We start from the raw sequence: 16028 nt of genomic DNA, 5'->3' as shown, positions 1-16028 counted from the left end.
TCGTCAAATATAATTTAGACAAATTATATAAAAACTAAGAATTGACCCCACGAGTAATACAAACTTAACTTACATAAATTCACTACTGACTCTGTAAAGAAATAAACCGTGAAAGAAGAAAGAAGGATGATCAACCCATCAATATGATGAATTAAAATGAATGTATGAAGAGAGAAAAACATCTTACTGAATCATTTTTATAGCATACCGTTCACGCCAGTGAAAGTTTTGCCATCGGGAGAAACACCTAGATTTTTAGTGTTATTACCTGTGGGACGTGGGGTAACTGCTGTGGTGCTGGCTCTGTTGGTGGTAGAACCTCTGCAGGACTAGAGGACTGGTATTTCCAGGAGGTGGTGTGTTGTCAGGGTAGCGTTTTCTTGTAGGGATCGGCGAAGGCATCATTCCACTAGAGTAATATTTCATCATTGGATTAATGTTATAGAAAATGTGCCTTTCTAGCGTTGTTTGTAACAAAATTATCTCTGGTTATACAATTATACATTTATAGAAAAATTAAATTATTACTAATCCATTATAGTAGTAGATTATACTAAGAGATTTGACTGCACAGTATTCAGTTGTACAAAATCTATAAAATGGTTATATTTTGGTTTTTTTGATATAATATAAAATAAATCTACAATATTATATCAAATGAAAAAACTTAAAATGTTATCTCTTATAACAAATTAATGGCCAATAGAATTAAAATATTATTGTTGGCTTTCACATTATATTTAAAAATGACACACATAAATCGTTGCTTCAAATACAAAGTACAAAAAAAGATTAATATACAGTTTTATTCGTGGGTACCTTTACATGTATATATATATCTATTCATAGAGAGTCATTATTACATGATGTGGTTAACTTTTTTATGTTTTTAAGTCTAAAGCTTGAAAAAATTAAATCATGGCATGTCATTTCAGTTTGGGGAGAACAAATAATGATCAAATTGTATTTTTTTTCTATTTTTGCTAAGCAAACTTAATTAGATACAATTCAATTATATGAGCCATTATGTGACTAGGTCTACAAATATTACTAAAAGAAAATGTATATATTGGTAAATCCATTTAATATTCTATATTAACCAGCCTTGCTTTAGTTTACAATAAATTGTTTATAAAATATATATTCAAATTTATGTACATGATCATCACATGCCGCAGGCAAAATTTTAAATTTATAGCTAGTTGTGTTATTATGTCATATGATCAGACACAGTTTATTAAATATAAACTTATTCTGGAATTTTTTCACTGCCATCATGGTTACCCATAACACCAATGTAAAAATTTTTACTAATGCTCAGCCAAATTCATTGAATAACATGCACCATCATCAAACTCCATGTTGCTTACATAGAATGCAAAATTTAAAGTTTATAGATCAGTTTGCTCTTGGTCTCGGTCGACATCACGGTTCGCTGTTGTGCCATGTATATATATATATTATATACATAGGCCTTCTGAACCTACATGTTTTAATACGTCTTTTTGAACTGAGTGTTTGTCTGTTTGTTATATTATGTGTGTTGTCCTATTTTAACTAGAAACACAAGCCATTCAGCAGATTCAATTGTATGCTATGGAATTATTTCCAAAAATTGTAACTTGTGACAACACTTTTTTAAGAGCGCTATAACACTTGAATACCTTTGATTTCATTTGAAGACGATTCCAGACAAAATCGTAATTATTTAAAGGATCAAATCTTCTATATAATTGTATAGTTTTAAATATTTTAACAATGTACAATTTCACGCACTTACTTACATTAATGCTTAAAACAAGACATATGGATGTGTCCTCACAATATATGGATATGCCTGTATTTTCTTATTTCTTATTTAATTTCTTGTGTACTTTACAATTCACAAAAATGCCGAGAATGTGCAGGAGTGTATAAAAATTGTATGACCATTAGGGAACAAAGTGTCTTGCAGTATAGTTCTTATGTTTTATTCATAGCTCACGTAAAATATTACATTTATTTATATTTCCAAAATATATTTTGATTATAAAGTAAATTGTCTATACCTGTACATGCGATTACGGTCCCAGTCAGGAGGGGTGGCGTGGTAGCGGGGTGACACAGGCGGAGGATCCCCTACTCGGAACGGGGGATACCTCTCACAGGCCACCTCCCCGTTACTGTAGGAGCCAGTCTCCGATAGGGAACGGTGGTGATGTAGAGCTATAGGCACATGCCGACGTGTAGATGGGGAGGGTGGAGGTGGTGTGAACCTGTATAAGTAAGTAGCAAGGTCTAAGATGTGCTTTTCACAGCCCTCCTAAATTAGACCAATTCACAATGTCACTAGTTAAGTCATAATTTGGAAAAATAAGTTATCTGGAGTTCTTGTGTATTGTGATTCCAATGTATTTGAAGCTCTCCTGTGACTACAAATTCCCATTCATCAGATATTTAGACAGTCAGAAAGAGATTAACTGGTTCTGATCCAGAATTTGGAACTTGTAATGGCATGAATTATATTTATTTAATTAGAATAGACAGGATTATATGCAACACGTTCATAGAAACTCCTAGTTTATCCAAAACAAGTAAACCAATTTTGAGACAGTTTTATGCAAATAAATAAAACTATATACTTTATAAATTTGATATAAAACAAGTACTGCTTATAATTTTCTTTTTTTTAGTTTACAATTCAAGATAGTTTAAATTATTAAGTAGTCAGTTTAAAAAACCCATCAAATTAACTAGTGCTTCAATATCAAACATTGATTATAGGAGCTTCTCCAATCAAACCGAGATGCTGTCAACTAAAAATGTTGTGCTGAGATTATTTAATGAATTATCCGAGGGTGAGTGGCAGTTACCTAGTAATATAAAGCAATAGTTGAGTGAAACAACATGATAATATCGGCTCTCCTAGCAAAACTTCTTTAACAGTTAGGAGTGTTTGTGACTTTCAGATTTATAATATCAAAATATTGTTATTTACCTTTCCACATTACCTATCAGTAACTAGGAGTACTTAAAACATATTCAGCACTTTTTTACCAGTGTTGTATTTCAACAGTGTTTGTTTTACTATTTCATGATGAATAAGTAAATGAAACTCGTTGCGTAAATTAATGAATGGCAAATTAACAAGATAAGAAATGTATTTGCTGATTTTGGTAGACAATTGGAAGCCATCTGAGAAAGTCTACACAGCTGTACCAGCTGTAACAGATTAGTAATAAATGCTCATACATACAACCCCTCCATTGGTGCTCTAAAATTTGAGATGGCTAATACAATTCAAAGATATGTGACTTAGATTCACCAGAAGAGGCTGGGAACCATATAGCCGCAGCACCATAAATTAATAGTTTTCACTGAATGAAGTAGACTCCAAATGCAAAAAGAGCCATAGCAAAGTCTTATAGGAGATAGGTCCGTTATAGTTATGGCAGATACAGAATTTTCAGGTAACATGGTCCAATTAAGATGCTGTATATCCCTTCCTTTTCCTTCCTTTCCTTAGATATTGATACTGAACCATGTCACTGATTTTTTTTTAATAGTAAATACTTTAATTGGTCATAGTTGACATATTTGGTCACAATCTTAGACACACCATGTTGGAATTTTCTTATTTTTTGCACATGCAAATAAATATTATATTGCTATATAAGATTTCATACTTTTTTTCTTTTTTTTGCTGCACACATCACCACTATTTCTTCATTCACAATATATTTTGTACTTAAAAACAATTAAAAATCAACAAACTTTTTGTATTAGAGATATAGCCTTGAAAAGTGTTGGTAAATATATATATATATATATATATATAAACTTTTTGTATTTAAAAAGAAGGGGCCGATATTTTTCAGCCTTACTCTGCCCAGGGATGTTTAGGTATGGATTTCATATGTAAGTGGCTGAGGTAAAATCCCATAAGGCATTTTACTGAAACATCTGCATATACTGATTTGGTTACGTTTACTTTAGACTTAAGTCAATTGTGACCATTCCAATAATTTTGTAACAATTTTTAAAGTGTTTATCTTAATACGATTACAGTAAATACATATTTGTAAAATTCAGTTACCAATGTAATTGAAACACAAGAACATACCGTCATGCAATAGACAGTAACTGTTCGATCAACAAAAGCAAACTATTTCCATAGCTAACCTTGAGGACATGTGTGTGAACGGGGCGGGGGCAGGAGGAGGCTCACACTGGCTCAGGGTTTGCGCGAACCATGCGGCTACATTCACATTCTCCTTCTCGTAAAGCTTGAGGAACGGGTGCTCCAGCAGTTCTTTATACTTGGGCCTGTTTTTATAGTTTTTGGTCAGGCTGAAACACACCAGAACTATATTTAGGTGATAAACTACAGAAAAATTCACACTCTTCTAAGGAATAGCTAAATATCATTTATATTTGTTTTGTACTGGAGATTCAAGATTTCCCATTAAGAACTGAATATCTTAAATGGCCTATTCATAATATTGCTGTAAGTAATTTTTATTTAGAGTTAAACTAAGACTGGTAAGATTAAATATTCAACATTTTGACACTAATTTATATTGTTTATTAATTTTGTAAGACTATTATACAAGTAAAATGTGTAATAAATTACATGTAATTTATTCAAACTCCCAATTACTGTTGGAATCATGTTGAACATGTTGAAAACACATAAATGTACATCACATAGGAAGTTACAATGGGATATATGTGTATAGAAAATATTATTACAATTATGATTTATCCTTAAACTGATCAAGAGTACACACTTTCTAACATAACTAGGCTTAAATTTAATTTATTATGAACTCAGAGATTTTCATTTGTTAAAAAAAAATGGATCAAAGAATTTGTATCAAATGTTGTGTGAGAAATGAAATAAAGTGTTATAAATGTTTACAAAGGCCTATGGTGAGTCTGCTATGAGTAAAACAAGGGCTTATGAGAGGTATACATGTTTCAAAGATGTATACATTTAAGATGACCAAAATGCTCTGGAGGCCCCAACACATCAACAACCGATGAAACATGAAAAAAGAAATAGTTATGAACAATTGCCATATTATAATCAGAGAAGTCACTTGTGATATTGGCATATCAATTGGTTCATGCTATGAAATTTTTTAATTCTGAAACAACGACAGTGAATAGAAGTTGTTCAGAAGTCACTAAATAAAGTCAACGATGCAGAATCACTGAAACATGTTATAACAGATGACGAAACATGGGTTTACGGATATGACCACGAAACTTAGGTTCAATCATCCCAGTGGAGGTATTCTGGATTGCATAGACCGAAAAAGAATCAAACAGGTGCAGTCGAATATGAAGGTTATGCTCACTGCCTTCTTCGATTATAATAACATAATGGCATCATGAATTCTTGCCACAGGGTCAAACGGTTAGTAAAGAGTTAATAAACGGTTAACAACCTGCAAGTTCAACGCCGCTTGCATAATGCAATCCGAAAAAACACAGGGGTTTGTGGCAAAACAATTCATTGGCTTTTGCACAATAACAATGCACCTGCTAACACTTCATGGCTTGTTCGTGAATTTTTTGCGAAAAACAGAAATGTAATGATGCCCCAGCCTCCATATTCTCCAGACATGGCTCCGTGTAACTTTTTTATTTCCAAAAATAAAGAAAACCTTAAAGGGCCTTTGTTTTGCAAGCATAGATGACATTAAAAGTGTATCGCATGAACGTGCTAAAGACCCAAGTTAGAGAAGTGTTTTTTGAGGATTGAAAGAAGGACTGCCACAAGTGCATAATATCTAATGGGAACTATTTTGAAGGTGACAACATTAATGTAGACGAATATATAAATATTTCTCAAGAAATGAAAATTTATGTTATTTTTTAAACATACCTAGTATATATGACTTTTTGTGACATTTAATGTATTTTTAAATACTAGTACATAATTGATATTAAAAACATATATTTTTCATCACATGTTGTTTTTCTCGGGTCCGCTGGGCAACTGAATTGTGGTGATTGTATTATCAGATATAGCAATAAACTATTGACATAGCTCAAGTTTTCATTACTGACAATGGCAAATAATTACATGATTTGTAGAATTCAGTAAGGCTACAGTGAATAATATACATTAGTGTAACGGTTTAGCTTAATTAGATTGCTTCTATTAGTCAGTCAGTTAGAAGAAATACTGAGAAATACAGTACTATACAAGGCTTATGTATTTTACATAAGTTTTTATATACAGTATATTTTAAAAAATTTTGTAACTATTTTTACAGCCTGAACTTACTACATACATTATATCTATTTTTCTAATAATTGTCACCAATATTAAGGTATTTATCATATGGAACAATATCCTTTAGAATACCAAAACCATAGAAGTTTGCCGCCTGATTCAACAACACTGCAACAAGGTCGTTTTGATTTTACTGTTGTCATTGCCAAATATCAAGATACTTCTTCAGCTACTGTTGTTCACATGGCAGTCAAAGGGTGCTAGATTTGATACAGAATAGAATCCACCTAATTATTTTGATTACATATCCATATGACTCAAACAATTCCAAGTATTACAATACCAAGTACATTATTTCAGTACTTGAACTGTTTAATAATACATACCACATTTTAACAAAGTTCTGGAAGTCAGTAGAGAAGTTCTTATCGGTGGGTAGTGAAGGGGGATCGTCTTGCATCACTTTGCTCAAGACCTCAAAGTCACACTTGCAGTCTTTGTAGGGGAACACTCCAGTGGCCAGCTCCACCAGAGTAATCCCAAGGCTCCACACATCTGCTCGGATGTCATACGCCGGCTTCCGAGGATCGGGTGGGTCTATCCGCTCGGGCTGCCATTCAAATGTATACTTTTAGAAATGGATATAGTACTAAAATAATCAGTTTAATAATAGCTATGTCACCATTCTGTTGTGCACATCAAGCTCGAGATTTGAATAATTTCATCCTGGATCAATGATTTGAAAAGAAAGAAATATGCTTCATATCTCTCCCAAGTTGAGCGCCGGATAAATAAGTCCTAGCAGCAACGTAGTACATACTTTACATTTTTATCAAAAAACCTTTTTTGTGTTGTAAATAAATGTATATATGTTATAATTCTTTTGTTCATTACAAAACTGTGTATATTTTGTACATTTACAGTATCTTACTATCTCAAGTCATGTTTGAAGTTACATTAAGTGAAATTTAGAAAACAAAAAATTTACAATACACATTTTTGAATTTATGTACAAATAAAAAAAACAATACTCTAGTAAGTGCATATTTTTATTACTTTTAAAAATTTCTCGAGTTTCTAACAAAAAAACTTATATAAAACACTTATTACTTAGTATTTAAGCACCTATTTTTAAAAAATCTAAAAACATGCTGCACAATGACAAAAACCAGTGTATCATTCTGGGAGTTTCTTATTATCAGTCTAACTGACCATTCTTTATTTGGCTACATAAAATAGTACAAGAAAAACTACAATGTAAAAATTAAGATTTACGGCAGGAAACCAGTTGTATCAGCGAAATTCAGTTGAATAATGCCATAGGAATGTTATTTTTTGTAGCAAACTTTGCTCAAAAGTTCCAATTCTGGAGCAACCATGGTCAATTGAGTGTTTTTATATAGGGGTTATTGTGATATACACAAACACATTTGTATATACAAATATTCTTTCATAATTCTACTTTAGCTCTAGCTGTAGTTTCCATGATTCCCACAGGTTTTAGAATAAGTAAATCAATTATGACTTTCTCAGCATTTTTAACACTTAGAGTGCTAATCCCGTAATTTTACGGAACGGCGAAACTTCCGAAGAATGCTAATCCCGTAGTTTTACGTGGTTGTCATTTCAATTGGTATTATATTACATTGTCCGTATTTAAACGGGTTTTGCCTACTCTACAATGTTATTTGGGTTTTTAGTAACACAATTCACCGCTAGAAAGCGTCAGATGTATTGTATGAGGTTAATGACAAAGCAACTTCGGTCGCGTTGTTTACGTGCCGCTGACGTGACGTTCGTTGCAGCCGGCAGTCGATGTCGCAATCATGGCTTCTCGCAGCTTGAACGACGTTGCGATCAGTGATGTATTAGATGAAGATAGTTTTATTGGTGTAGATAGTATTTTTGACGATTCTGACATTGATCCTGATTTAATGGAAGAAGATTAGACACATACTTCAGGTAAGAATAAGTAAGTCTATTTATCATATAAACATCAGTCTAAAAGTTTGGTTATGTTATTGTTTTCGTGAATCAAACTATAATTTGTATTATAATAAATTAACTTTATTCAACTAATATTCTATTCTTATGAATAAAATGAAAATATATTCATATTTTACATAGTATATTATTATGTTACAGATGCTGAAAACAGTGCTGACAGCGAAAGTGATGCCGACGCATCAATATGACGTCATAGTTTTTTCTCAAAAAAACTACAAAACATAAAAACATGATTTGTATTATGCAAAGGACAGTTTATATTTGTAAATGGGGCATTGTAAATAATTGTATATATGCTTAGTTTAGTAAGTTAGATAAAAAAACTGTCTCAAAAAATAATTTTTTTTCCAAAAATAAATGTTTTTAAAAAACATTTTTTATGTGTAGTTTTTTAAAAAACCACTAACAATCTCACGTTAAAAGAAAGACGAAAGTAAGCTGAATTAAGGCATGCAAGTATTTTTCTCATACCTTAAATACTTTTTTTTTAATAAATTTTTGAAAACCACCAAAAACGCCCAGCATTCTACAGAGTTACATGTCATTTAGGGCCAGCACTCAAAGTGTTAAAACATTGATGAAATAGGTATATTTTCAGATATTATTTTTTGTAATAGGGTTTGGTTAAAAAAAAATTATTTTTATTTTAATAAATATAATTTTTTTATTCTCAGAACAAAATGTATATCCTGACATTATAAAATATAGTTATTTTGAGAGTTTGTATTACTGTATCTGTTGAATTTACTCCTCTTCCAGCACTTTTTTGAGTTAGAAAAACAACTCATGTTTTTCGAGTTGTTACCAAAATGGATCCTTCTCAGCCTAGTTGTTCCAGTCTGAGTAGTGGTAGAGCTAGGAATATGGACGAAAATGACAGTGACGGATTTATTGACTCTTAGCAAAGGATTGTTGACAACACTTCAGATTATTTAGAATTATAATATTTAACGTAACGAATATGTTAATCTAGTATATGAGTTTAAAAAGATAAAAACTGCTTTATCAATTCAAAACTTTTTGCAGGCCTTAAACATTCAAATATATATAATAAACATTGAATCCCAAAAAGTACTTGCTCCGCCGGGACTCGAACCCGGATCTCTCACTTGCCGGGTGAATGTGCTACCATTACACCACAGAGCCCTCACTTTTTACGATTAAAAAAAAGTCATTTGACAGGTATTTGGTCTTCTGATCATGTGTTAGTTTGGTTATTTAAACGCATATGTGACAGATACGGCCAAATACAAAATAATATAATATAGATAACAGTTAATTATTGACAAAAAATATAACAAACTATCCTTCAATATCATACATTTAACAACAAACTGCACCATTATAAATAATTTTGTCACTTATACTTACAGCCATATAAGCAGCACAACCAGCATTTTTTGTTTTCGCTTTTGAGTCTACCAGCCTGCCAGAAATTCCGAAGTCACACAGCTTCACGTTGCCTCTTTCATCTATCAGGATGTTTGAAGGCTTTACATCTCTGTGGATGACATCGTGACTCTCCTTGAGATAGTGTAACGCCTTTACAGTCTGTTCAAATAGAAATTGTACACTGATAACATAAGGTTTTTACTTTTTATTTTCATTTGATAGACTAAACTCTACTACTTTTATTGCTAATCTATTTTATTAAAAATATATATAGTATTTGCAATAAATATTATAAACCACTACTGAGTATGAAGAAAAACTATTGAGACATAAAATATTCCTTTGGAAGAACTAGCCTACTAAACATGTTTTAGCAATCATCTAAACAGCTGTCACTAGGGCATCAGTAATTAACATAGATGATGTAGAGCTACATTGATGTACTAAAATAAAACAAAAATAAAATATACCAACTTAACACGTTCAGTGCGGGCCCCGCGGATCCGCGGGGTAAGCGGTGGCGTAGCAGTGCGCGCCACGCGGATCCGCGGGGCGTTGCCATAGTCTCGACTATTGCTCAGTGTGTGAGCCCAGCTCTCGGCCGGGACGGTTCGTACTCGTTGAGCGTGGCGTGTGGTTCCGAGTTGACCTTGACTTGTACTTTGTTTCTGTTTCCCGCGTTTTTAGCATGTGCAAGTGATGCGTTCTTAGTGAGTTGTTTATTTATGTGTAGTGACATTGTACTATTGTATTATACAAGTTTTATATCGCATTTCACCATGTCTGCCAACCGTGCTACAGAAAATAGTGCTACTGACGATGAAGCATCAGATGTGGATAGTGAATCCAGTGGAAACACTGCTGTTGACAGTTCGGGTAGTGATAGTGAAGATATTGTAATAAGCCCTTCATGGGCTAATAATACAAATGGACTAAGACAGATCCCTTTCACCGGAAACAATAGATTGCTAGTAGATGTACCAGGTAATGGTTCACCGATTGACTGGTTTTTTATGTTGATGGACGACCCATTCCTTGAAAAAGTGTGCATTGAAACAAACAAATATGCTCTAGAACTATTTTGTGGACCAACAACAACTACACAATCTCGTGTCACAAGATGGAAGGACATTGAAGTGGCAGAATTAAAAACTTTTCTAGGCCTACTTTTGCATACTGGCTCAATTCGTCTCAACCGACTCCAGGACTACTGGAAAACAAATAGATTGTACAATTTGCCACTTTTTAGAGAGTATATGAGCCGAGATCGGTTCCTCCTCATACTCAGATGCTTACATTTTTCATCAGAAAATGGAAACGAAACTGATCGTTTAGCAAAGGTGAAACTAATTGTTGACCACTTCAACAACAAGATGGATGAGGTGTACTATCCATGTAAAGAGTTGTCACTGGACGAAGCCATGGTGTTGTGGCGAGGAAGATTGGTGTTTCGCCAATATATAAAAGGCAAACGCCATAAGTATGGAGTGAAGTTATACTCTCTTACTGAGCCTTTTGGACTGACATTGAGATTTTTAATCTACTCTGGTAAAGACGGAGATTTGTCTGGTAAAGGTCACTCATCTAAGGTAGTGTTGAAACTCATGGAAGGTAAACTTGGAAATGGCCACTCCATTTTTATGGGAAACTTCTATAATAGTTTTGAATTGGCAGCTAAGCTTCTCTCTGAAAAAACCTACTGCACTGGAACTTTGAGAGCAGATAGGAAACACAATTCCGGCAGCAGTGAAAAGCGCCCAGCTAAAGAAAGGGGAAACACAAGCTCAGTATGCAGAAGGTATTATGGTCGGGAAATGGCGTGACAAACGTACTGTAATGTACGTATCAAACGAGTACGAAAATGAAATGGTCACGGTTGTGAACAAGAGAGGGCAGGAAATCCAAAAGCCCCTGCCAATAGTGCAATACAATGCACACATGAAAGGCATCGACCGAGCGGACCAGATGCTCTCTTATTATCCTTGCGAGCGTAAAACCTTGCGATGGTATAAAAAGATATTTATTCATGTGATGCAAATGATCGTAATAAATGCCACGCAGCTTCACAATATGCATGCGATTGACAAAAAAACTCTCTTTGTACGACTTTAGAAGCAGTTTGATAGAGAGTCTTTTACCCCCAAAGCAGCAAGCTCCTCTCATTACTCCGCCAAGAAACCCAACCCACAACCCACAAACTTGTACAAAATGAAGAACGGGATAAAAAGGGTGACAGAAAACGTAAAGATTGTAGGGTATGCTACAAGAATGAAAAGAAAAGGAAGATGACAACATATACATGTTCTGTTTGTCCAGGTAAACCAGGACTTTGTGCTGTCAATTGTTTTGACATACATCACAGAGCAGGCCAGCAGTAAAAGCCATGCCCTCAAGACCTTGTAAATATTGTATATAGTTTTATTTGTTTTTGTTTTGCACTATATAAGAAATAGTTTCAAATTGGATTGTTTTTACGGTAGCCACTCGCGTTATTAGATTTTTTAGCCGCGCTCTGTGCGACAAAACTCTTTCCGCGTGCTGACCCCGCGGATCCGCGGGTCAATCTGTGACGTCATGTAATCCGCCATTTTGGATCACAGACGTTATTATCTGCCCATAAATCAGCCTCTGATAGCAAATGGTAAGTGTATTAATAAATATTAGACTTTAGGTTCTGGGGCAATTTACATGTATTTGCCGTCAGCAGTCAACGTGTTAAATTATTTACAAAACCATGATATTTCTTATTTGGGTTATATACCTCCAGTTTTTATTTTTAAGTATAAAACATTTTTTGCAGCTGTTGTCCACACAAAGCCAGCGCACACATGTAGCAATGCATTTACATAAAGAGAGTACACAAACAATTGTTATTATTATTTACAAAACAATATTTCTGTACTTGGTTATATATGTACGACTTTTAACCAATCAAATCAAAATATGCATAAATTAAATGTATATTACATGCCTTATGAATTTTGTTGTATTTACTATAACTAAAAACTTTCAATATGTCACAAACTATTGGTTTCCAACAGTTATAAGTTGACATTTTAGAATTACATTTATCCAAACAACTGCTAACCTAGAGGCTTAACAAATTTTCATGACTCCAATGCTAGAAAAGAATGAATACCTTGAACCGAATTCTCCTTGTTTCAGATATTTAAGACACTTCAAATAAAAGTCACCAGTTTGCTGATAACAAACTTTGCCAAGTCAAAACCAGAGAAGCAAGCATGATCACATAGGACAGACAGGACATGATATCTTAAATTTAAAATATTACATTTTTAGTATTAAAATATTAATTCTTAAACAATCATAATAATCAAATAGAAATTCTGTGATACAATACTGTTCCTTTCATTTCAACCTCTCTGAGTTCCACAGATTCGTCAACAATTAATTTTTTACTTCTTTCATTTTTGTTAAAATTTAAAAAAACTTGACATAGAATTCATTCAAACAATCAAATTAACAGAACTTATAGACTTCAGTTACATAAATAAGCCTATCAACAATGAAATCAAAATTTTTGGTCTTGCCTCAGATGTTTGTGAAATATTTCATTAAATAAAGTGTATTAAAAATAACTGACAATTTTGTTTAAAAAGAAATTTTACATTAACAGTTTCTGCTTAAAAGAGTAAAATTTGAAGTATAACTATTTCTCCTTGATACTAAAAATTATTATAGGGCAGTAGCGTAAAAAAAAATTCTACTAAACTGTTTAGAATCCCAGCAACTTATTTCGGCAGTTCGTCATTGGTCATTTCTTGCCTGTGAAACATTCAGTTACAAACATTGCACATGTTGTAAGAAAATGTTGGAACTATTCCTTGGCCCATCTCTTGAAAATACAGAATGTTCCATCAGTGAGACAACCGGTAATAACTCACCGCCAATGTGACTTTGCCAAGGATGTGCTCGGGGATAGGTTGTCGCAGCCTCTTGAGCAGCTTGTCGAAGCAGGTGGCCATTAGTTCCATGCAGATCCACACGTCCGCTTCCGTGATGAAGCAGCCCAGACACTGCACTATATACTTGCAGTCATGTGACTTAAGCACCACGTCCAGGTCCATGATGATTCTCTTGTTCTCCTCACTATTCCCCGATCTCCTCATTTGCTACATCAATAAACCAGTCTTTAGAAAAGAGAACTATTCTTACTATCACTAAATTAACATTTTCAATTAAATAGTAGACTGCACTTCAATAATCATCTTTTTATCTTAGTTCTCCACATTATTCAAAAGTCTACAACAAACCTTCATTGCATGGGAAGTGTAATCTGACTAATTATCATGTAATTTACCTTCACTGCGATCACTCTTTGACTAGGCTTGTGAAGCATTTTGACAACATGACCACAAGTTCCATTGCCTAACTCGCCTAGATCTTCTAGATCTTTGGTCATCTCGGTGTGGTATTTCTGTAAAACAACAAGCCAAGCACTGTGAGATGCATAAAGTAAGAATAAAATACAAAAGAACTATTACAATAATTGTTATTATTTTTTAACCATAAAACGTTCCAGTAATTGTGAAGGTGTAAAACAAAATACTAAATTTCCAGAAGCCCAGTAATCCAGCACTCAGTGTAATGAGTGTCAGCTGTTTGTCTTCTAGTCTCTGAATGTCCGTGAGATTGCACAACAACGTAGTCACTCACATCCTCCTGTCACCATTGATTGCACAAGTATCTGTGATTGATGTATACAATGCAAGTTGAGAAAACAGTGAAAAGTGCGATGTTGGGAAAACAGAAACGTGACACTGGCAATAGGAAACAATTATGGAACTTTGAAATGCTTAGAAAAAGGTGAAAAGTTATCTCATTTGTCCAATGAGTACAATGACGGCCAAGTAATAATACACAAAATCGAACAGAAAAAGGACATGATTGAATCGTTCTTTAAGAGTGACAAGTCATCTGCAGGTTACCACAAAATTATAAAGAAACATGATTTTCATGCAAGTGTCGGTTGAAAAATTCAAAAGGCATTATGGCATTAGATTTTTAACGTTACTGGGTGAAAAACTCTCATATGTTGTAGAATCAGTTAAAGCCTTTAATGCTAAATTTAAATAAACTGTTGATGAAATGGGCCTATGTACAGATCAGGTCTACAACGCATATAAAAGTGGTATATTTTTTCATAGAGCTGAAGCTAGTACTCTTGGCCACAAATTGGCAAAAAAGAGAATAACTTTTATTCCAGAAGTGTTTATAAAGGCAATTTATAATTTTCGTTTACAGAAATTAATTGTATAAAAAACAAATAAAAAGAAATGTTGTTTACCGTTTCTGTACAAAACTCAAGTCAGTCTCTTTTGTTTATCACTTTTCCCAGAAAGTACCATCACAGATGTTTCAAGGCCATTATTATTTGCGCACATAAAATGTCCAACTATCACCGGTCTAGCTGCAGAATCAGAATAAATTGGTTCTTCATTATCAGAATAGTTTTCAATTTCCTTAGTTATTGGCACTGATGAAATTATCGGTCTGAAGCTAATCATTTACATATCGCAAATTTACAATTATCAACTTCTTGTAAGCTTAATACATTACAATTTGAAATTTAACACAAATTTTTTTATAAACTCACTGCCTCCACTCTTGAAAACCAATCGGTAATACACAGAGACCTAGATAAATGAGGTTGTACTGTACCCTACTGTCATGTCTGGAATGTGGTTTAAAAATGAAATGTTTCTTATATGCATATTTTATCATGTTTCTTAATCTACTTTGTGTAGCCTATAATAAAAAAATAATAAAAGTAATAAATAGCCAAGCCTACAAATTGATAAATGATTTAGATTAAACATTTTGACAGATAGTATAAAATCCTTGTTGTATGTGACTAAAATTACGTTTTATAGTAACTAAATAACTTTTTATTAAGTATTATATATCGATGAACACGTTAGTGGTCTTTGAAACAATTAAAATTACATTTTACATATAACAAACAGGCTAACATATACATAGAAGGCAATGCATTGCTTTACATGTAATCCCAAGTATTAAAAAAGTTTATAATGATCTCTATGACCTACACCACAAATAAGCCTAACAGCTGCCTTATTATAAATAAACAGGCTCTGGGCTTGACAAAAACTTCCCTATACTTTAATTCCCTAAGAAAGGTGACTGTCCTAAATAGATCCTAAGATCTTAAATATATTAGAACACTTCTCAATTCCATTTAAACATGCCTGTGAAACATGCTATGGTAAAACAACATATAACATTACTTGCACTCATGTTGAGACAAAAGCCAAACAGATAAGAAGAAAGCAACATGTTTTCCTCAAGAAATTGAAATACTCGTTTGTGAAACAAACGATCCAGTACCTTTAGCACAGTGCGTATAGGTGAAAATATTTAC

General features: G+C 33.3%; 1 protein-coding gene across 1 annotated transcript in view; it reads right to left on the bottom strand.

The window, feature by feature from the left end:
* Nucleotides 1-16028, bottom strand: part of LOC124360201 (dual specificity mitogen-activated protein kinase kinase 7-like) — a 29103-nt gene that overhangs the window by 1240 nt on the left and 11835 nt on the right. The window contains exons 3-9 of the mRNA XM_046813603.1: nt 13947-14063; nt 13531-13758; nt 9605-9784; nt 6613-6836; nt 4162-4329; nt 2049-2255; nt 269-409 (exon numbers count right to left, since the gene is read on the bottom strand). Of these exons, the coding sequence (XP_046669559.1) occupies nt 269-409; nt 2049-2255; nt 4162-4329; nt 6613-6836; nt 9605-9784; nt 13531-13758; nt 13947-14063 (1265 nt within the window). The remainder of the gene's footprint in view (nt 1-268; nt 410-2048; nt 2256-4161; nt 4330-6612; nt 6837-9604; nt 9785-13530; nt 13759-13946; nt 14064-16028) is intronic.

The sequence above is a fragment of the Homalodisca vitripennis genome, chromosome 4 (genome assembly GCF_021130785.1).
Source record: "Homalodisca vitripennis isolate AUS2020 chromosome 4, UT_GWSS_2.1, whole genome shotgun sequence".
Taxonomy (NCBI): domain Eukaryota; kingdom Metazoa; phylum Arthropoda; class Insecta; order Hemiptera; family Cicadellidae; genus Homalodisca; species Homalodisca vitripennis.
This window is presented reverse-complemented; position numbering and strand designations above follow the sequence as displayed.